This window comes from Schistocerca cancellata, chromosome 2, assembly GCF_023864275.1.
Source record: "Schistocerca cancellata isolate TAMUIC-IGC-003103 chromosome 2, iqSchCanc2.1, whole genome shotgun sequence".
Classification (NCBI taxonomy): Eukaryota; Metazoa; Arthropoda; class Insecta; order Orthoptera; family Acrididae; genus Schistocerca; species Schistocerca cancellata.
Genome location: NC_064627.1, coordinates 235,398,169 through 235,422,039, shown reverse-complemented (window position 1 = coordinate 235,422,039; position 23,871 = coordinate 235,398,169). Strand labels below are relative to the sequence as shown.

The 23,871-nt window shown below is 37.7% G+C and overlaps 1 protein-coding gene across 1 annotated transcript in view; it reads left to right on the top strand.

Annotated features, from left to right (window-relative positions):
• Nucleotides 1–23,115, top strand: part of LOC126161569 (glutathione S-transferase-like) — a 51,835-nt gene extending 28,720 nt beyond the window's left edge. The window contains exons 3-5 of the mRNA XM_049917511.1: nt 10,309–10,476; nt 19,464–19,606; nt 22,709–23,115. Coding sequence (XP_049773468.1) covers nt 10,309–10,476; nt 19,464–19,606; nt 22,709–22,876 — 479 coding nt within the window. The 3' untranslated portion in view covers nt 22,877–23,115. The remainder of the gene's footprint in view (nt 1–10,308; nt 10,477–19,463; nt 19,607–22,708) is intronic.
• The last annotated feature ends 756 nt before the right edge of the window (nt 23,116–23,871 follow it).

Sequence of the window (23,871 nt, the reverse complement as noted above, 5' to 3'; positions counted from 1 at the left end):
ATGTACAAGTATAGGTTGTGATGTAGGAATGATGACATATGGAATTTTGTGTCTGGCTGTGGGTCATGCTTGGATAGCCAGAGCAGTTAAGGTGACTGCTAGCGTAATGTGGGAAATCTGGATTTGAGTTCTAGTCCAACACAAAGTTTCATTGTTATCATTCCCTTATACAACTGGCTGTTGTTCATATGCACATCTGTTAATACATTTCATGTATGTCAGTCAATGTAGACTGCAAGAGATGACAAAAAACAATTCTGACTGTCTGTTGTGACCTATGTAAACTGTTCTTTCATTGCATTACAGCTTAACAGATAATTCATTTTTATGGCAGTAACTTTGATATAATGTCCTAAATTTTTAATCATCGCCATTGGCCACAACTGGCATCAGTTTTAAACTATACTGGTGCTGATCTCATTATGATGAAATCCTTTTACTCAGCACTATGCAAAATAAGTTGTATAAAACAAAATTATGAAGTATTTATGAAAAGAAAATATGATACAATGCTATTTGAGAAACTATGATATTTGTTCAGTAAGACATTGTTCATTAGTAGTAAAAGGCCATAACAATTCATCCATTTTTGCCTGGGCCTTGTAAGGCCTCCGCCAGCATTCCTCCATTCTCTAACTGCGCATCACTTTGTTCTCTTCCTCAGACTACTTAATGCTACTGTTATTCTGTTTGCTGTATTTCAGTCCTCCATTTATAATTCTTCCTTCCTAAGAGTTGCTGATTCTGTCACTACTTGTTCTCCTACATTGTTTTTTTTCCAAATTTTTCTATGGTTTGCCTCTTTCATTCAAGCAGTTGTCTTTTTTGTGCAAATGTGCTTTGTAGTCTGCCTGGCTAGACTTTTTCCAGTCATTCTGAATGTATGTCCAAAGAATTATCCATTTTTCTGCATCCTTTTTTAGTATTCTGGAATATTTCAGCTTTACTTTTTATATTTTAACCTACTATTACCTTCTTTACAAATCCCCTTCTCAGTAATTCTAATCTATCTGCCTTATAAATTTATATGACACTGAAGGGGCTTGAGTAATACAAATAATAGGAAGAATAGTGTAACTGTATAGATTAAAAAATCTACTCACAGAAGGAGAACACACACATATAAAGGTTAAGGAAATCTGCAAGCTTTTTGAGCCAGTGGCTCCTTCTTCTTGGCAAAAGGGTTTAAGGGGATGCAAGAAGGATAAGGGAAAAGGACTTGTAAAGTTTAGGAAATGGGGAGAGTTTGGAAGAGTTACCCAGAACCCCAGGTCAGGAAAGATTTACTGGACACAATGAGAAGGAAAGACTGATTCTTGGAGACTGCATCAGATGAGATTTAACCTACGAGCTTAGAGGTGGAAGATAGGGTAATAGGCAAGGCAGAGATGACTGACAAAACATTAAGCAAGAGTTAATAAAATCATGTAACAAAGCAAGTGGTTGACTTCCATCTGTTATGTTTTTCTTCCCCCCAAAGTAATCTCATTTCTCTCTCTCTCTCTCCTTTTTTTTTCCCCCTGGATTATCATTTACACGGAAAGTGTACGGCACATAAAAATCTTGAATACTGAATCAGGGCTTCTCCAAATTAGCTTTATTATCTGTTACATTCCTTTGGTTATTTAGAATCTGTTAGTGTGATTAGTTTGCCTGATAGATGTGATAATCAGAAAATACCAGTAATTTAAAATCATTGTTCATATGTAAACATACACCCAATTTCTAACTTCACAATAAAGTAGATCAAAAAGGTATATAAATAAAAATTCCTACAGCTGATGATGAAAATATTTTAGCAACATTTGCAGTCATTTAATTTCAGAGTAGCTAGCTTCTGCAGTTAAAACATTGTTACTGCAATAAAAGCCAATATTTAGGCAAACTAGTTAGCATAATTCAATAGAAATGATTTCTGTATCTAAAAGTGCGCATTAAAATGAATATCTCTCTACTGTTTGGGTATATAGAAATGTAAATCTTTAATTGTAATGTATAAAAGTCAGTGAACACCAGTAGCTAAAGTCAAGTCTAATAATTGTAAATTTATAAAGAAGCTATTCCAGTCAGACTGTGGAATGTTATGAAATGAGCCAGGTCTGTGTTCAAAAATACGGGGTAATGTACCACAGACACATTAGTACAAGTTACAAGTCAAAAAATGTGCTGAGTGTTATCTACATTCCATATCTGGGAGATTAGTCAATGATTCAGTGACTGTTTTCAATAACAGACTGTGAACTTCTAATAGTTACTTAATGTAGGCATCATTTCTGTATCTATTTGACTGTTAGATCTGAAAGACAAAATTTTAAGAGTATTATTTTGTGACTGTGTTGGTTATTTGCTTGTCACAGGCAAAGTTTTTGTCATTTTAGTGTTACGTTACTGCACTCATCATGTTATAGGACATGAAATGAGTGTGGTATGTGGCAAATCTAGGGTGAGACTCAAACTGACCATAAGCAGTAGTTCAATCAACATCTACATGCAATTAAAATACATGACCTGCAAATCTGGTATGGGCCACATTGTTAGTGGAAAATTGTTCCCACCATCAACTTTCCAGCCAGATTCGATGGAGGTGCAGCTACCAAAGACATATTAGTAAAGGTAATGATCATGCCACAAGTAGGAATCTAAGGGCACTGCATGTGGCAGAGGTAGCAGAGGGAGGAAATATACAGGGTAGAAAATAAAAGACATAGAAAACTAAAAATGAGTGCAGAAAGGAATAGTTACTGAGAAGAAATGCTGAGACTGAAGAAATTGACAAAAATTAAGACCAGGTGGGTAGTAAAAACCAAAGACACATTGTAATGCCAGTTCCCAACTGCAGAGTTCTGAGAAGCTAGTGTCTGGGGGAAGTATCCAGATGCCTTGTGTAGTGAAACACACACTGAAGCCACAACTCGCATGTTGTAGAGCATGCTATGCAACAAGATATTGTGTTTTGCCAGTGTACACCCTCTGTGTATGTTCATTCATCCTGACTGATAATTTGGTGGTAGTCATTCCACTGTAGAAGGCTGAACAATGTTTACATAACAGCTGGTGTCTGACATATCATTTCACAGGCATCTCCCCCTTTGATAGTGTATGTTTTGCCAGTTAGAGGACTGGTACATGTGGTGGTAATAGGGTGCATAGGGCAAGCCTTGCACTGGGGACGGGCACAGGTTCTGACCTGTCTATCCCTGCCCCTCCTGCCTCTCACACATATAATGCACTTAGCTTTCCATTCTTATTAACTATAGCATTGAGGTATGATAGTTTTGTAATGACCTCCGTCTTGCTTATTGCCCTATCTTCCACCTCTAAGCTCTTAGGTTTTAAAATCTCATCTGGTGCACTCCCAAGCTACCAATCTTCCCTAGTCATTCCATCTTGTAATTCTCCTCTGACCTGGGTTTCCAAACTCTCCCAATTTCCCAAACCTCACCAGTTTTTTTTCATCCATCTTCCTTCCCCTTCAACACTTCTGCCAGAAGAAGGAGCTGCTGGCTCTAAAAGCTTGCAAATATCCTTAACTTTCATATATATGTGTTCAGTTTGACATCAGTTATTGATTTTCATACTCAGGTGATACATGACAGGTAGATAATGTTTTTATAGACCAAGATAAATTTAATCAAATAAAAGCTTTTCCTGTTAGGTATGGTCTGTAGCTCCATTCAGTAATGCAAAACAGTCCTCCAAAATAGTGTGTTCAGATAACGATTTAACAATTGCAGATTTCAGGGAAAGCTTGCAACAGTTAGACTGGGTAGAGCTGTATGGGAAACCTGATGCTTAATTAAAATTTAACCTATTTCATGATACCTTTGTGAGTATTTGAAAACTGTTTCCCTAAGAAAACAGTGAGACATATTGTAAGAAACCATCTAAAAAGCCATGGCTTTCTAAAGGGATAAAAATATCTTGTAAACAGAAAAGGGAAATGTATCTTATAGCTAGAAGGAGTAATGATCCAGAGACAAATATTATAAAAACTACTGCAATGTATTAAGAAAAGTTATTAAAAGTCCAGAAGTATGTGCATTATATCTGAGATTAGCACCTCTGACAAAATTAATCCAGTTTGGAATATTGTTAAAAAGGAAACACAGCAACTGAGAGCACAGGAAGACTGTACTTCCATCAAACAAAATGAAAAGTTTATTAACAAAAAGTCAGAAGTAGGAAATATTTTTAATAATCATTTTCTATGGTTGTAGAGAAAATAGGATCCAGCTAGTCATTACAAAATACTGTATATGGAAGAGGCAATACCTATGCAATTTGATAAAATTGAAACTCAGCCTACCTCTCCTACTGAAATTAGGAAAATAATAAATTCCCTACTCAAAAGTAAAAGCTTGCATGGAATTGATAGTATTTTTAACAGAGTATTAAAAGCTTGATCCCAATAGATAAGTAGGATTCTCGGTCACATATGTAGTAGGTCACTGAAACATGCCATTTTTCCAGGTAGACTGAAATATGCTATTGTTAAGCCATTGCATAAAAAAGGTGACAGGTCTGATGCTAACAGCTATTGCCCAATCTCAGTTCTGACAGCTTTATCCAAAATTCTTGCAAAAGAAGACTAGTTTCACATATCCGTAAAAATGTAGTACTAACAAAATGTCAATTTGGTTTTCAGAAAGACTTTCAACAGAAAATGCTATATATGCTTTCACTGATCAAATATTAAATGCTTTGAACAACCAAATTTTTTGTGATCTCTCAAAGGCAGTCTCTTTGCAGCTCTTTGCCTTTACAAATGTCGACTCTTTGCCTTTCAAATGGCTGCTTGTGTCTGTATGTGTGGATGGATATGTGTGTGTGTGCGAGTGTATACCTGTCCTTTTTTCCCCCTAAGGTAAGTCTTTCCGCTCCCGGGACTGGAATGACTCCTGACCCTCTCCCTTAAAACCCACATCCTTTCGTCTTTCCCTCTCCTTCCCTCTTTCCTGATGAAGCAACTGTTGGTTGCGAAAGCTTGAATTTTGTGTGTATGTTTGTGTCTATCAACCTGCCAGCGCTTTTGTTTGGTAAGTCTCATCATCTTTGTTTTTAGATATATTTTTCCCATGTGGAATGTTTCCCTCTCTCTCTCTCTCTCTCTCTATATATATATATATATATATAGGGAAACATTCCACATGGGAAAAATATATCTAAAAACAAAGATGATGAGACTTACCAAACAAAAGCGCTGGCAGGTCGATAGACACAAACAAACACAAACATACACACAAAATTCAAGCTTTCGCAACAAACCGTTGCTTCATCAGGAAAGAGGGAAGGAGAGGGAAAGACGAAAGGATGTGGGTTTTAAGGGAGAGGGTCAGGAGTCATTCCAATCCTGGGAGCGGAAAGACTTACCTTAGGGGGAAAAAAGGACAGGTATACACTCGCACACACACACATATCCATCCACACATACAGACACAAGCAGCCATTTGAAAGGCAAAGAGTCGACATTTGTAAAGGCAAAGAGTTGCCCAAACTCTTTGCCTTTACAAATGTCTGCTTGTGTCTGTGTATGTGCGGATGGATATGTGTGTGTGTGCGAGTGTATACCTGTCCTTTTTTTCCCCTAAGGTAAGTCTTTCCACTCCCAGGATTGGAATGACTCCTTACCCTCTCCCTTAAAACCCACATCCTTTCGTCTTTCCCTCTTTCCTGATGAAGCAACCGTTGGTTGCGAAAGCTTGAATTTTGTGTGTATGTTTGTGTCTCTCAACCTGCCAGTGCTTTCGTTTGGTAAGTCATATCATCTTTATATATATATATTTTCCTTATGAAATTTGTTATTAATAACCCATCCCAACTCAAAAGTAATAGTGAAGTGCGTAGCTACAACGCTAGAGGGAAGGATGATCCTCACTATTCTGAGTTATATCTGACTTTGGCACAGAAAGTGGTGAAATATGCTGCCACTAAAATCTTTGGTCATTTGTCAAATAGCATTAAAAGTCAACTCCTGGTCCTCAATGAATTTTTAGATATGAAGTAGTATATATATTGTACAATGAAAATTTATGTGAAACAGAGACATTCCATATCATTGCTAAATGTACAGAACAAGTATTAATCTTATCAATGTAATGTAATGTCTCCTGCCACCAATTGATGAGTAGATTTTTTTATCTATTCAGTTACATTATATTTATATTTTCAGAAATTATTTATTTTCAGTGAAATAATAAAAAGAGTAAAGGTTATGACACACCTGATATTTGAGGTATTCCAGAGCTGACAGCTGAAAACATTGCTGAGCTATTGGATAACATCCTCATTCTGAACTAACGTGTGCATGCGAGACACACACACACACACACACACACACACACACACACACAGGCATGTTGTAATGTCTGACTACATTGTCTGGACACTGCATATTGACTGGGATGAGAGGTTTGTCAGGTAGGTTGGATGAAAGGAGAAAGGAGGTGAAGAGGAGGAGGGAGAGCTAGCTGAGGGCTGAGAGGGAGAGGCAGTAAGGGGACAGGGTGAGTATGTGGCACTGGTGAGCTTGCCCTGCCACAAAATGAAGTGATGGAAAATATTGGAGTGGTGATAGGGGGTGATAGAAAACAGCAGTGAGACTGCAGAGTTGCAAAGAGAAAAGATTGAGTAGAGATTGATGTGGTGATGTGGAGACATGGGGACAGGAATGGAGGTGCGTGTGACACAGGGGATAGTAGAGGCTGAGGCCAGGAGGATTTCAGGACTGATGGATTCTGATGTAAGAAATTGAGAGAAGCCGGTACTGGGGTGAGGATTTAGATGGCCCAAGATGTAAAATAATCATTGAGGTCAAGAATGTCCTGCTCAGCAATATGTCTCAACTCTGTTCTTGGTTTAGGTTTGGGCTCACCATTCATTTTGGTGGATAGCTGGTTAGTTAGTTAGTTACACATTCCATGGATCATTTTGCACAATAGATCATATAATGTGGAACATGCGATTTTACATTCATGCTGCAAATTAATTTGTAGATATGGTTAAATTCAGAACATTTCTAAGATTAAAAAAAAATAAAATAAAAAAAAGAGAGAGATAACAGATATGACTTAGTAATTCCTACTCATCACCTTTTACACATTACAATGATAGAAATTCTGCTACAGAATAGAAGGAGTTGTCAAGGAGAATTTTTGATCAGTTACCCAGTGATATAAAATGTCTGAGAGACTGCAAAGTAAAATTTGATAACAAACTGGGAAAGTTCCTCCTTGACAGCTTTTTCAGTTTGTTATCAAATTTTACTTTTCAGTCTGTGAGACATTTTATATCACTGGGTAACTGATCAAAAAATTTTGTTGCATCATTGTGCACTGCTTTTTGTGCTAAGACAACCTTAATGTGGAGTAATGAATGTCATTTTTCCTTCTCGTATTGTAGTTATGTACCTCATTGTTCCTTTTGAACTGTAGTGGATTATTTACAATAAACTTCATGAGGGAATAAATATACTGTGAAGCAGAAGTCATAATGCCCAATTGCTTAGACAGATGTCTACAAATGATCATGGGTGAACATCACATATTAGTCTTACGGCATGTTTTTGTGCAATGAAAACTTTCCTTCTTCAAGATGAGTCACCCAGAACATTATTCCATATGACATTATTGAATGAAAATATGCAAAATATGTGATCATGGCCATAAAAAGGATTTGCAAAAGTTACAGCATAACTGGTGTGTATACTATGCATTTGCAGCCATGGTACATTACTATACTAGAATGTTTTAAGATATCTAGATAACCATCTTTTACTGTATGTGTTCTTAGTTATTGCATATAATCTTTCCATCTGTTCATTCTTTTCTCAATGGCAAAATTAATATGTTACTCATAAAATTTAAATTCATTTACTTTCTTTATGAAGAAAGAACATTGTTTTTATACTTCATATTTTTTCCCTACTGGACTGCTTAACTTTACTGTGTTATCTATCTGTTTTAGAAGATTTATTTGCATCATTGCATCTCTTAGGTTTCCTGACAGTATGTGAAAATCATCCGCAAATGACAGTTTCATTTTTGATGATAAAGTCTTCTGAGTCATTACATCTTGACATAGACATCTTCAAACTTCTTCAGTGCTCAACATTTTGATCACTCTCCTGTGATCTTCTTCAGGGTTCCACTTGTATCACTTGATGGCTGAATGCTGTTGTAAGACAGAAAGACATATCACACTCACTTCTAAAAGGCTATTTTCTCACTTTTCCCCCCCTTAAAGATGGAAGCTGGTAGCTATAATCTCTATTGAAACTTCACTCATTCTCCAATTTTTTGACTGCTTCATGGACTTCCCTTCTATAAAAATCACTTTCTCTGACTAGCACATATCTGTCCTTAAGACCTATAACCTGGTCAAATTCCTCTTGGTGCTCTTATACCACCGAGTTCACATTTTGTTTTAAATGTGTGTGTTGTTCATGCCCTTTAATATATTCTTTTGTGTCCTTCCAGTTTTGGCAATTTCTACTTTGTCACAACTACACATCACGCTACACATTCCCACAGTGGGGAGGCAGTCAGGCACATCCATTATAGGTTCTTTTGTCTTGTTTTGACTGAAAAATGTAGTCCTTTTGGTACTCTTCAGAAGGATGCTGCCTATGTGATCAGTTACCCTAATCACAAATGCTAACCCACTGAAGCTCCAGGAGGTTCTTCATGCTTCTTGTTTGCCTTATCATTATTAATACTTCATTTGAAAGCTCTGTTTATGGGAAGGTCATCATAGCCATATCCATCAGTAGCTCCCTAAGGAACTCTATCTCTGATCACGAGCTCTTTCTTCTATCACTGATGTGGAAAGCACCTGAAGATAGAATGTTTAGAGTGGCTTGCTTGTGGAGTGGATGGTGGTAAGAATCAGTGTCAAGGTAAGTATTTGTGTTGGCAGGTATACTATAAACTCTGTGACATAAAGCATTGTCAGCTTTCTGTAGATCAACACATCTAAAAATGGAAGACTGCCATCACTCTCCACCTTCATGGTGAAGCTAATTTTCAGATGAATGTTGGACAGAAAAGTATGAAATTTATGTAGCCCTTCCATGTTGTGTGGCCATACAACAGATGTGTCATCCATGTGTTGATCTACAGAAGACATGATGATACTCCAGTGCACAGAGTTTATCAGGAACCTACCAGGACCTAGTTGCCATTTGACACCACCATCTATCCAAGCCACTCTGAACATTACATCTTTGCATGCATTCCACATTAGTGACAGAAAGAACATGTGGCCAAAACTAGACGTTTCATTATGGAATTGAAATCATACACTTTGAAGCTTAGCAAATGAATTTGAAAATAAGATCAGATTGTTAATCCAAAGCTAGATTCTTCTGCCATTGTGGATTGGTATACCTGCAATCACATACATACTCAAGGTTTCTTGTAAATGAAATGAAATTATCGAGTGGCATTGAGGCCGGGAGGCCTCGTTTGGGAAGTTCGGCTGCCGGGTGCAAGTCTTATATCAGTTGATGCCACATTGGGTGACTTGCACTTCGGTGATGATGAGAAGATGATGAGGACAATACAACACCCAGAAAATCTCCAACCCAGCCAAGAATCAAACCCAGGCTTGTTGCATGGTAGGCAAGCACGTTACTACTCAGTTAAGCAGGTGCACAAGATTTTTTGTTACTACATGTCACTAAATGAGATTGTAGTATAAAATTAATTAGTGGCGATGGCTCTTGAAACACTATACCTACCAAGTTATGTACATAATGAAATTTTTGTTCCTGACATTTCAAAACTACTGGAACTTAGCATCACAGTCACATGACCAGTGTCCTTTCTTTCATGCAATTTTGTCCATTATTTCCAGTATTTTCCTTTATTATCCATCATTCCCTTAAAAATATCTATATTGAAATAGCAGATTTAATAAGCTACAACTTAATCTTTTATGGAATAAATTTTATGTGCTGTTGGGTACTGTTTTGTTATGGTTAGTTGTTGTCTGCGTATGTTACAAAATTAAACATTTCAGCTATTTGCTGAAGAATAATTTCTTATTTATCTAATTTTGATTATGTTTTTAAATCAAGTAGAGTGTAATAACATGCAGTATCCATTCCATATGGAGTTCTTTTTCATAAGAAGCTGTTGATGAAAACATGACAACAGCTAGTAAAAATATATTAGACATATATTTATAAAATTTTTATTAAATAACATGAAATATGTTCTTAAAATGAAATATTATTCATTCACCTTGAAATCATGTTATTTACTATTGTTTAATTTGCCATACTAATAAATAGAAACTATATTCCTGTAGATACACCGTATGGAACATTACCTGTCCTTGAAGTTGATGGAAAGAAACTTGGTCAGTCCATTCCCATATGTCGCTACCTAGCAAAGCAATATGGATTACTGGCTGAAAATGACTGGGATAATGCACAAATTGATGCAGCAGTTGATGCTATCGATGACTTGAGATGGTGTAAGTTGACATTTTTATTTCAAATTTTAAATTTCAAAAAAATTGATACTAGCATTGGCCAGATGTATTTAGCTTCTTATACCCATTGTATCACAAATTTGACACCACCAAAGAAAAATCTACAGTGTACTGAAGAACTTCAATAAATTAATAATATGCTGATCTATAGGAAAAACGTGCTGTTGATAGTAATAATTTGTGTATGAATGAATACAGCCAGGGTGCAAATTGTAGCTATGAGACTATAATGAAATAAATAAATAATAATCTTTTTTGATTATGTTGTTGTTAAGAAGTGACTTAAAATTTTAGTGGAAGTATAGAGCCTTCCTTAAACTTTCAAACTTCATGATATGAAAATGTCAAAAGACTTGTTAAGTATGGAGTGTAATATTGATAGCCAGAGTCTAACTAACCATCTCAACTACCAGTTGTATATATTAGTTCCATGGTCAACATCCAGTTAAGTAATCTTAACTTTTTCTTATTGTTTACATGACTATCATTTTTTTTTTTTTTTTTGGTCATCAGTCTACTGACTGGTTTGATGCGGCCCGCCACAAATTCCTTTCCTGTGCTAACCTCTTCATCTCAGAGTAGCACTTGCAACGTACGTCCTCAATTATTTGCTTGACGTACTCCAATCTATGTCTTCCTCTACAGTTTTTGCCCTCTACAGCTCCCTCTAGTACCATGGAAGTCATTCCCTCATGTCTTAGTAGATGTCCTATCATCCTGTCCCTTCTCCTTATCAGTGTTTTCCACATATTCCTTTCTTCTCCGATTCTGCGTAGAACCTCCTCATTCCTTACCTTATCAATCCACCTAATTTTCAACATTCGTCTATAGCACCACATCTCAAATGCTTCGATTCTCTTCTGTTCCGGTTTTCCCACAGTCCATGTTTCACTACCATACAATGCTGTACTCCAGACGTACATCCTCAGAAATTTCTTCCTTAAATTAAGGCCGGTATTTGATATTAGTAGACTTCTCTTGGCCAGAAATGCCTTTTTTGCCATATCGAGTCTGCTTTTGATGTCCTCCTTGCTCTGTCCATCATTGGTTATTTTACTGCCTAGGTAGCAGAATTCCTTAACTTCATTGACTTCGTGACCATCAATCCTGATGTTAAGTTTCTCGCTGTTCTCATTTCTGCTACTTCTCATTACCTTCGTCTTTCTCCGATTTACTCTCAAACCATACTGTGTACTCATTAGACTGTTCATTCCGTTCAGCAGATCATTTAATTCTTCTTCACTTTCACTCAGGATAGCAAATGTCATCAGCGAATCATATCACTGATATCCTTTCACCTTGTATTTTAATTCCACTCAACCTTTCTTTTATTTCCATCATAGCTTCCTCGATGTACAGATTGAAGAGTAGGGGCGAAAGGCTACAGCCTTGTCTTACACCCTTCTTAATACGAGCACTTCATTCTTGATCATCCACTCTTATTATTCCCTCTTGGTTGTTGTACATATTGTATATGACCCATCTCTCCCTATAGCTTACCCCTACTTTTTTCAGAATCTCGAACAGCTTGCACCATTTTATATTGTCAAACGCTTTTTCCAGGTCGACAAATCCTATGAAAGTATCTTGATTTTTCTTTAGCCTTGCTTCCATTATTAGCCGTAACGTCAGAATTGCCTCTCTTGTCCCTTTACTTTTCCTAAAGCCAAACTGATCGTCACCTAGCCCATTCTCAATTTTCTTTTCCATTCTTCTGTATATTATTCTTGTAAGCAGCTTTGATGCATGAGCTGTTAAGCTGATTGTGCGATAATTCTCGCACATGTCAGCTCTTGCCGTCTTCGGAATTGTGTGGATGATGCTTTTCCGAAAGTCAGACGGTATATCGCCAGACTCATATATTCTACACACCAACATGAATAGTCGTTTTGTTGCCACTTCCTCCGATGATTTTAGAAATTCTGATGGAATGTTATCTATCCCTTCTGCCTTATTTGACCATAAGTCCTCCAAAGCTCTTTTAAATTCTGATTCTAATACTGGGTCCCCTATCTCTTCTAAATCGACTCCTGTTTCTTCTTCTATCACATCCGACAAATCTTCACCCTCATAGAGGCTTTCAGTGTATTCTTTCCACCTATCTATTATATTACCATAATAATAATAATAATAACAATAATGTGAAAGTATTATTGTTTCCAATGTTGTTATATATACAAGGTGTCCCATCTAACTTTTCACCACCAATATCTCTGGAACTCAACAGATATTGACAAAACAGCTTTCATGGGTATGAATGTATCATAGAGTCTTACAAAAGTAAGTACTATGAGACATTCCAAATCATGTGCAGATATTGGTCTCATCACAAACTTATGTATTTTTAAATGGACACCCCATATTATTAGATATGCAACTAGTAACATGAGAAATCACAATAATAATGGCATTGGTTGCATCGCAATACATCAGTTACATCCCAAGAAATTGGAATGCAGATATGATACATGAAATGAATTAAACAAACTGCTATTGAAGGTTCTGTGATGCAATCGTGAACCGCACATTGCATGTAACTGTAATGTGATTGACATATGTGTTCTTACTTTCAGTGTTATCACAAGTGCTGAAAGTAATAATAGGGATTCATGCCACAATTATTTATGTACAGACTACAGGGAAAGTACCAGCCAGTGCTCCTTACATCACCCAGGCCAACCCTTCACCTCTGCAGTTGTGTACAGGAATGGACCACAATCAGTGCTGTGTGTGGGAATGGCTCACTACGAAGTGGGTTGTTCTGTGTGGAAGAATGTACACGTACACAGCACTGGTGTACTGTACACTGTAACTGGTGTCACTGTTATAATCATGATATTAATTTAACTGTTCATCCACTCTAGGGATTTGACATGGTATTCACAAATGATGAAATGTTGGATGTGACATTACTGTACAGAGAAACTCACCAAAATGGCACACATACAGCACAGGTCTATGCCCTTGTAGATGTCATCCAACCTGCCCTACCTTCATGAATTTGTTAGAAGGCTTCAAGTGACAGGACAGCTGTCTCCACAACTATGAATCCATCGCAGAGGCATAACACATGAAGCAACAGAGATAGCTGTTCTGGCCACCATTGCAGTAAACCCTCATGCAAATATTCATGAAATGAGGAGACAGGTGGGAATCCCTTGAATAAGTGTCCACCCATATCATGTGGCACTACATAAAGTTCTCTGTGGCAATGACATTCACAATCATCTGGAATACTGTCAGTGGGTTCTGTGGCAAGGCCATGACTTTATGCATAGGGTAATGTTCACCAATGAGGCTACATTTACAAACCATCAGAATGTCAACTTACACCACATGCACTACTGGTCAAACCCACAATGAATTTGCCAGGTTGAACATCAACATCAGTGGAGTGTCAGTGTATGGTGTGGTATTGTATTACACCACATTATTGGCCCATAATTCATCAATGGCAGCCTTAATGGGTGACAGTATGAGTGGCTCCTGAGATGTACTTTACCTGGTCTGATGAAAGACCTATCACTTCATTTGCATCAAATACTGTGGTATCAGCATGATGGATGCCCTGCACATAATGCCATGGTGGCACGACAGGCACCACATTATTGGCCCATAATTCATCAATGGCAGCCTTAATGGGTGACAGTATGAGTGGTTCCTGAGATGTACTTTACCTGGTCTGATGAAAGACCTATCACTTCATTTGCATCAAATACTGTGGTATCAGCATGATGGAAGCCCTGGGCATAATGCCATGGTGGCACGACAGGCACTAAACCAACAATTCCCACATCGATCAACTGGATGGGACAGTCCCATTCAGCAATTTCTAGTGTAGACACTGGACCTCACCCCCATGAACTTTTTTCTATGGGGACATGTGAAAGATGTGATGCATCAGCAGATTCCAATAACAATGGCCAACATGGAAGCCTGTATTGCCACTGCATATGCTGCAATAACAGCACAAACACTGACAGCTGTGAATGGATCCATGGTGGAGTGCGCACATTGGTGTTGCCAAGCAAATGGCGATCTCTTCGAACATACTTTGTAGTGTTTCATCTGTGAGACATGTGATTGCACACTGGCATACATTTTGTGTATTACAGAGAAGATGTATCTTTGTTTTGTTGGTACTACTGCACATTAATATATGCATTGCACAATCTGCAATGCTTAAATTATGTCGTAGCCATTAAAGATGTTCAGTGACTTGTCCTGTACATGGCATGTACCATTGTGCAATTGATGTAAAACTATGTACAAATAGCATGTACCCTTCTGTGCTACCCTTTGACAGCCACTAATTTTGCTTACTCTGGCCAGTGGTTATCAGTATTTTGTTACCTTTAAGTTCAGTAAAGCACGTATGACTTTTTCATGCATCAACTTTGCGTTCTAATTTCTCATGATCTAACTGACATATTGTGATGCAACCAACACTATTTATTGTGATTTCTCATGTTATTGACTGCATATGGTATAATATGCTGTGTCCATTCTAAAAAAATATATAAGTTTGTGCTGAAACTGATATTTGCACATGGTTTAGAATGTCTCATAGTATTTGCTTTTATGAGCATCTGCTGTACATTCATACCCATGAAAGCAATCTGTCAATATCCATTGTGGTTCCAGAGATATTTGTGGTGAAAGGTTTAGATGTGACACCCTGCTTATCTGTATTAATAACCTTTGGAAGTTGTATTTCATAGATCATCATAGTTTCATTCTTTGGTGATGGAAAGGGTGGTTTTTTTATTTACTGGTGGTATTGTAGTTTTGTCATATATTTGTGGTGTTTCTTGAATTTGTGTTTCATTTCAAAATGGCATTTAACGTTTTGTCAACATGGTAGCTGATGTGTGCAGTTGATAAAGTTTTTACAAAGCAGCCAATTTTCATAGTAACTTGACACTGTAGCAGTCTAAAAGATAGACAAAGGCTGACAAAAGATAGCAAATTTAAAAACTCACTGGTGAAGGAAATTGGGGGACTTAGACAATCATAATGTGAACTAGCTTAGAATGTCATGAAATCTTTGATGTCATAAATGGTGAACTGCTTAAGCCAAAAGGAAACAGATGAAATTACAAAACCAGCCTTGCAAAACGGACCAAGGCTAAGGCAAAGGCAAGGAAACAACGAATTCTATCACTTGACACCAAACCTTTACATTGTGTTGGAGACTGCAAAACTGCTAAAGAGATTTGGGATAGTCTAGTAAAATTTATGATGTTCACTCACCCAAAAACATTGATCTGCTTCAACACAAATTTCATAACATTATGTGGGAAGAATTTGGTGGTATACAAGGCCATTTAGCCAAATTTGATGAAGTACAAACTCAGCTTTCATTGTTAGACAGCCAACTGATGATGATGACGACCTCTGTGCCTGATTTTTGCAAACTTTGCCCAAAGAGTTCAATTACATTTATATTACATGTCTTGATTTATCTGCTGACGAGGAGATGTGAAATAAGTTATGAAAACAGTGTTAAATTAGGAAATGAGAATAACACATCGTGATTACAAAACTGTTGCTACAGCATGTAACCTCCCACCTATTTCCAGTTATTGTCCACAATAAGCAAACTCTTTTACGAAAAATTTGAGAGAAGTGAAGATTACAAAAAATTTTCTAGTTTACATAGCTTTTTGTGTAGAGTTGCCTCCAGTTCTTCTTGTTTAGAGGTCTGATTCTTGAAGCTGAAATTCTAACATTTTAGGTCCTCATGGTTGAATTGACCTAAATAAACTTGAAGAGTGTTGTTGCAGAATTTTTGTTATTTCGTTGCTATATTTTGTCACATTTCAGTATGTCATACAGTCTTATGAATTTTCACATTAACAAAGCTGAAATTACATTGTTCACTCAAAATACAAAAATATGTCTGATCACATTAAAAGCATGCTTACTACTACCTCACTCTGCAGTAATAACAGTATTCCAAACAGTTTAACATTTTTCTCGACAAATGACTTTATATTAGTTTTGATTATTATTTCATAAATGAATCCAAAAATAAAACTAATAAACAGTGCTAGATTTCTTAATTAAGAATAGAAATGTTAACAGTGCCAAATAATTCATAATTTCAAATGTTAATGAAGAAAACAAATTTAACTGCACATTCAGAACTAGTATTTATCGATTATAATATTCAAAACGCAATAATTCCTTTCCATAAATTTTAGCTTCAAATATAATATATTGTGCACAAAATTATATAAAAGTTTTCAGAAAAGTAGGTGAGATAATATTTAACTGTACAAAATTTGAAAAATAATACTGGTATTGACAACTACTGTTGAGGAAAAGTAATGCTTGACGAGGATGTCCCATTAGTAGCAGAGATGTTGAAAATGAAGATTAACAACCAAATGCTATTACTCTTGGAAAATATTAAGCTGCATGCCTGATGTGTATCTTTGATGTCAGTTTTTTTTCAATGGTGGAGCAGAGTGGCCTTAGCCTTTTTACAGGCATCACTTCTATGGACCTCTAACTAGTATGCTGCACCTCATCAAACTTAATGGGTCACAGAGTCTGACATCTCCTATGAAGATTAGTTATACTTTGCAGAATGATGGAGCTGTTTTAATGTTTATTTTTGTTGCATGTTTTTCAATACCTAATCTGTGTTCTTTAAATAATCTCTGACTATATATATATATATATATATATATATATATATATATATATATATATATATATATATATATATATATATATATATATATATATATATATATATATAATAGAGGGAAACATTCCACGTGGGAAAAATATATTTAAAAAGAAAGATGATGAGACTTACCCAACAAAAGCGCTGGCAGGTCGATAGATACACAAATAAACACAAACATACACACAAAACTCTAGCTTTCGCAACCAACGGTTGCCTCATCAGGAAAGAGGGAAGGAGAAGGAAAGACAAAAGGATTGGGTTTTAAGGGAGAGGGTAAGGAGTCATTCCAATCCCGGGAGCGGAAAGACTTACCTTAGGGGGAAAAAAGGACAGGTTTACACTCGCACACACACACATATCCATCCACACATACACAGACACAAGCAGACATTTGTAATTACAAATGTCTGCTTGTGTCTGTGTATTACAAATGTCTGCTTGTGTCTGTGTATGTGTGGATGGATATGTGTGTGTGTGCGAGTGTAAACCTGTCCTTTTTTCCCCCTAAGGTAAGTCTTTCCGCTCCCGGGATTGGAATGACTCCTTACCCTCTCCCTTAAAACCCAATACTTTTGTCTTTCCTTCTCCTTCCCTCTTTCCTGATGAGGCAACCGTTGGTTGCGAAAGCTAGAGTTTTGTGTGTATGTTTGTGTTTATTTGTGTGTCTATCGACCTGCCAGCGCTTTTGTTGGGTAAGTCTCATCATCTTTCTTTTTAAATATATATATATATATATATATATATATATATATATATATATATATATATATAGTTATAACAGAAGGAAACGTTCCACGAAGGAAAAATATACCTAAAAACAAAGATGATGTGACTTACCAAATGAAAGTGCTGGCGGTCGACAGACACACAAACGAACACAAACATACACACAAAATTCAAGCTTTCGCAACAAACTGTTGCCTCATCAGGAAAGAGGGAAGGAGAGGGAAAGACGAAAGGATGTGGGTTTTAAGGGAGAGGGTAAGGAGTCATTCCAGTCCCGGGAGCAGAAAGACCTTAGGGGGAAAAAAGGACGGGTATACACTCGCACACACACACATATCCATCCACACATATACAGACACAAGCAGACATATCAGACATATGTGTCAAACTGTCCATTCGCATGAATGGTCACAGGCAGACAGTGTTTGTTGGTAATGAGGATCACCCTGTGGCTAAACATGCCTTGGTGCACGGCCAGCACATCTTGGCACAGTGTTACACCGTCCGGGTTATCTGGATACTTCCCACTAACACCAACCTGTCAGAACTCCGGAGATGGGAACTTGCCCTTCAGCATATCCTCTCTTCTCGCTAACCGCCAGGCCTCAATCTCCGCTAATTTCTAATTTCAATTTGCCGCTGCTCATACCTCACCTGTCTTTCATCTTTGCCTCTGTACTTCCGCCCCGACTGACATCTCTGCCCAAACTCTTTGCCTTTACAAATGTCTGCTTGTGTCTGTATATGTGTGGATGGATATGTGTGTGTGTGCGAGTGTATACCCGTCCCTTTTTCCCCCTAAGGTAAGTCTTTCCACTCCCGGGACTGGAATGACTCCTTTCCCTCTCCCTTAAAACCCACATCCTTTCGTCTTTCCCTCTCCTTCCCTCTTTCCTGATGAGGCAACAGTTTGTTGCGAAAGCTTGAATTTTGTGTGTATGTTTGTGTTCGTTTGTCTGTCTGTCGACCTGCCAGCACTTTCATTTGGTAAGTCACATCATCTTTGTTTTTAGATATATTTTTCCTTTTATATATATATATATATATATATATATATATATATATATATATATATATATATATATATATATATATATATGAGTGTGTGTGTGTGTGTGTGTGTGTGTGTGTGTGTGTGTCTGTGTATATGTGGATGGATATGTGTGTGTGTGCGAGTGTATACCTGTCCTTTTTTTCCCCTAAGGTAAGTCTTTCCGTTCCCGGGATTGGAATGACTCCTTAAAACCCACATCCTTTCGTCTTTCCCTCTCCTTCCCTCTTTCCTGACGAAGCAACCGTTTGTTGCAAAAGCTTGAATTTTGTGTGTATGTTTGTGTTTGTTTGTGTGTCTATCGACCTGCCAGCACTTTTGTTTGGTAAGTCACATCATCTTTCTTTTTAGATATATTTTTCCCATGTGGAATGTTTCCCTTTATTATATATATATATATTATGTGTTACATTTAAATGAAGTAATGTTCAATGTGCTGTAAAAATTAAATCGAATGTTTATCTCACCCCTCTTTCATTTTATCTTACACAGCTATAAAAGATTTCTTCTTTGAAACAAATGAATCAAGAAAAAAGAATCTGAAAGAAAAACTAATTAAGGAAACAGTACCATTTCACTATGCAAAATTAGAGGCAATGGTGAAAAATAATGGTGGTTATCTTGCAGGTGGTAAGGTATGTGAAAGTAATGGATTATCAGTTAGTATTATGTTACAAAAGCCAGCTTTGACATTATTTTAAGGTAGTTATATCTCAGATTCATTTCACTGAAACCTTTACTTGGTTCACAAAAGTGGGCACACAAGCAGACGTGATATTTCTCCCCTTTGATTAACGCATCTAGAAAGAAATCCATATACAATGAACAGCCAGAACATTATGACTACACACCAACTCTCAAAATAAATGCATTCAGGGTATAGCAGGGTCACCTGGTGAGGCATTACTACTAATCAGACACATGCACAGAGCATGGTGGTATCAGTGACCATGCAGTCAGTGTGTAGAATGGGGTAGGTATGCAATCTATCTTTGTTTGATTGAGGGCAGATTGTGATGGTCTGGTGGCTTGGCATGAACATTTTGGAAACAGCACGACTTGTAGGGTGTCTGAGGAGTGCGATGATAACCGTCTTCAACACACGCCAAAACCAAGTTGAAACCACATCCAGGCGTCATGCAGTTGGGTGGCCAATTACAGATGTCAGACGCTGTAGGCTGGACAGACTGATAAAACAGGACAGGCAGTGAACAGTTGCAGAACTAACATCAGACTTTAATGCTGGGGAGAGTACACGTGTGCCTGAACACACAGTGCACCAAACACTCCTAATGGTGGGCCTCCACAGCCAACAAAACATGCATGTGCCAGTGTTAACACAACATCAGCAACTATGAGTGAAATGGGCTTATGACCATCAGCACTGGATGTTGCCACAGTGGCTGAGCATTGCATGGTCTGATGAATCCTGATACCTTCTTCATCATGCTGATGGGAGGGTGTGAATCCATTGTCTTCTAGGGGAACAGCTCCTTGATACCTGTACTGGGGGACGGGCAAGCTGGTGGTGGCTCCATTATGCTCCGGGGGACATTCAAAAGGGCATCTACAGGTCCACTGGAGCTTGTGCAAGGCACTATGATGGCCAAGAAGCATTGTACACTGGTTGCAGACCATGTACACCCCTTCATGACAATCATGTTTCCTGATGGCAGTGGCATTTTTCAACAAGATAATGTGCCATGTAACAGGACCAAGAGTGTGATGAAGTGGTCTGAGGAACACAGTGGCAAGTTACAATTGATTTACTGGCCATCCAACATGCCAGATCTGAACCGGATTGAACACATCTGGGATATGATTGAATGTGGCATCAGAGTTCATTGCCCCCCTCCCCAGAACTTACGTGTATTAGGTGACTTGTGTATGCAGATGTGGTGCCAGCTCCCTCCAGCGACCTACCAAGGCATCATTGCTTCCATGCCACAACACACTGTTGCTTTTATCTGTGCCAAAGGTGGACACACCAGCTACTGTGTAGGTGGTCATAATGTTCTGGCTGATCAGTGTTTATTATAATCAAAGACTTGTCAACATGTTGTTCTGTGATGTAGGATTACACAGTGGAGGAAATAGAATGTTTAGTAAATTCATTCTTCTAGCATACTTTAAAATTACAATGACTCATTGACTTGGGCATGAGGTTCAGATATCTGGTGTTTTCAAGTCAGAGGACTTTCTCCTGGAATTGAGAAGAAAGAGAGAGAGAGAGAGAGAGAGAGAGAGGGGGGGGGGATAAGGGGGAGAGAGAGAGAGAGAGAGAGAGAGAGAGAGAGAGAGGGGGGGGGGGACAGAGGGGGGATAAGGGGGGGGGAGAGAGAGAGAGAGAGAGAGAATCCCACAAAAGAATATCACAAAATGGCTAACATGACAGACTTCATTAAGCCTAGAAAGCAGCTTATTATAAAAGGTACACTAGCCATTTAGTGGCTCACGATAACTCGACAATAATCCATATGTAAACAAGTAATTGAGTTAGAACTTGCTGGACCCATGTCTAAAAGCTGTCAGCCAGCCAGCAGAGGGTGTGGGCAAGAGGCTGTGTGCCTATCAATGAGTGGCTGTCTCTGATGGTTATTGAACTTATGGCTTCATCTGCTGACTTCCATGGTGCGCCTTACAACTATGTGTTTGTGTGTGTGTGTGTGTGTGTGTGTGTGTGTGTGTGTGTGTGTGTAAGAAAGAGAGAGAGAGAGAGAGAGAGAGAGAGAGAGAGAGAGAAGTGTGAACATTTTTGGAAGGAGAAAGTTCCTCACTTATAAAACAAAATTCTGACAGACAGGAAATACTGTGATATGCTCAGGCCACGGCTGCACTCTCTGTTTGATCACGCCCACTCCTGAGCACACAGTTGGTGCAATGGATATTTTATATATTCTTTTTATGTGTTTGACAAGCCAGCATGGTGTCAGTTCCCATGAGCGGAAAGTGTTGGTTCAAACAGCTCTGAGCACTATGGGACTCAACTTCTGAGGTCATTAGTCCCCTAGAGCTTAGACCTAATTAAACCTAACTAACCTAAGGACATCACACACATCCATGCCCGAGGCAGGATTCGAACCTGCGACCGTAGCGGTTCCAGACTGCAGCGCCTAGAACCGCACGGCTGCGGAAAGTGTTCTTGTTGTATTTGTGGCATGTATATGTATTAAGAAGAATTTTCTGAAGATCTGATGATGACAGCAAAATTCTGCTGAAACCACTCATTGTGAAAAAAACTAAAAATACCAAGTTTTCTTGGCTGCAGAAGATTGTCCTATTCGCCAATGACTTAAGAGCATGTGCACTCTATATTTTTTACTATCTATTGAATCACAGTTCTCAATAAACATTGTGCAATTAGTCATAAGTGTCCTCATTTGAGTAGCCTGAGATTGGTGGTTTCCTAACAACACATTACTCACATTTAAGTTAGTATCAGTACTACTTCTTTAAAGTAAGTTTCTTACAGTCTTATTCATGCCATTAAGTTTATTTTGCAATCAATGGCAAGTAAAAACATGTGGTACAATGTCAGCACACATGCAAAAATAGTGGAAGTAAAAGATACACAATGTGAATCAAGATTTCACTTTGTGATTACTCTTTTCTTACCGTTCTTATTATCACACATTAATTAAAGGAAAATAACACATTATAACATAAGTAACTAGAATTTGTGCTTCATTAGAATAACAGTTAAATTTTGTTTTCAAATAACTATTTTACATTTTCAGTTGACTTGGGGTGATCTGTACTTCACAACTATGCAAGAACTTTTCGATCATGATCTTGAATTTGAAATAACCAGAGACTATCCACACCTTGCAACACTAAGGAACAAAGTTGTGAACATACCATCAATTAAATCATGGATTGAGAAACGACCAAAAACAGATCGATGAGGCATATTTTGATGATGTATACTTTCATGTGATACAGGAATATTTGTACTTATGTGTGAAAACTTACTGACAGATATTAATTATAACTTTATGAGGCTTAAACCACAAGAAGTTTTACTATTCCTATGTTTTATACCACAAAACATATGGTAATGGCTTTGTAATGAAAGAGACATATAAAATTTTGTTATTATGTCATGTAGTCAAAGTAATTCAATAAACTGCACACTAAGTCTCAACTGTGAACTAAATTTTTTTCTCATAGATTTGATGTTGACCCTGTCTTAAGAATAGAGATATAAATCAACCTGACTCAAGTAGTTAACTGTTTCACAATGGATTAAGCCTCACAGTGTTATTGTGCATTTGGTCTATGCAGTTCATGTGTTATACTAACCTCTCAGTCCACATAACCAGTCTGCACTGGAAACCTATGGGTTCAGTGAATGGCAGACACATTGACTGCCTACATAAATATCTTCTCAAATAAAAAAGTCTACTGGCACTGAAAGACGCTTCACAAAATTTTTACATTTGCAGTAATATGCAAAAAATGTTAATAATGAAGTGAATAGATAATGTGTGAAATGGAGAATTGCCAGACATGAAAAGATTGTCATAAAATGAGAAGCAATGGAATGTGACACTGTAGCAACCAAGAGACAGAAGAAGGCCCTGTAAGTAGGCCTATTCTGCAGAAAGTGTAATGTCAAAGTATTTATTTCACGTAACAGAAAACCAGGAGGGAATGATGATGACATTATGAAAATGATAGATTGCTACTCACCATACAGTGTGACTGAGTCTGAGACATAGACAGTCACAGCAAAACGACTGCTATACATTTGAGCTTTCAGCTAAAAGGCCTTCTTCTAAAGTGGGGAACACACACACATTCACTTAAGCACAACTCTCTCTCTCTCTCTCTCTCTCTCTCTCTCTCTCTCTGTCACACACACACACACACACACACACACACACATGACCCCTGTCCC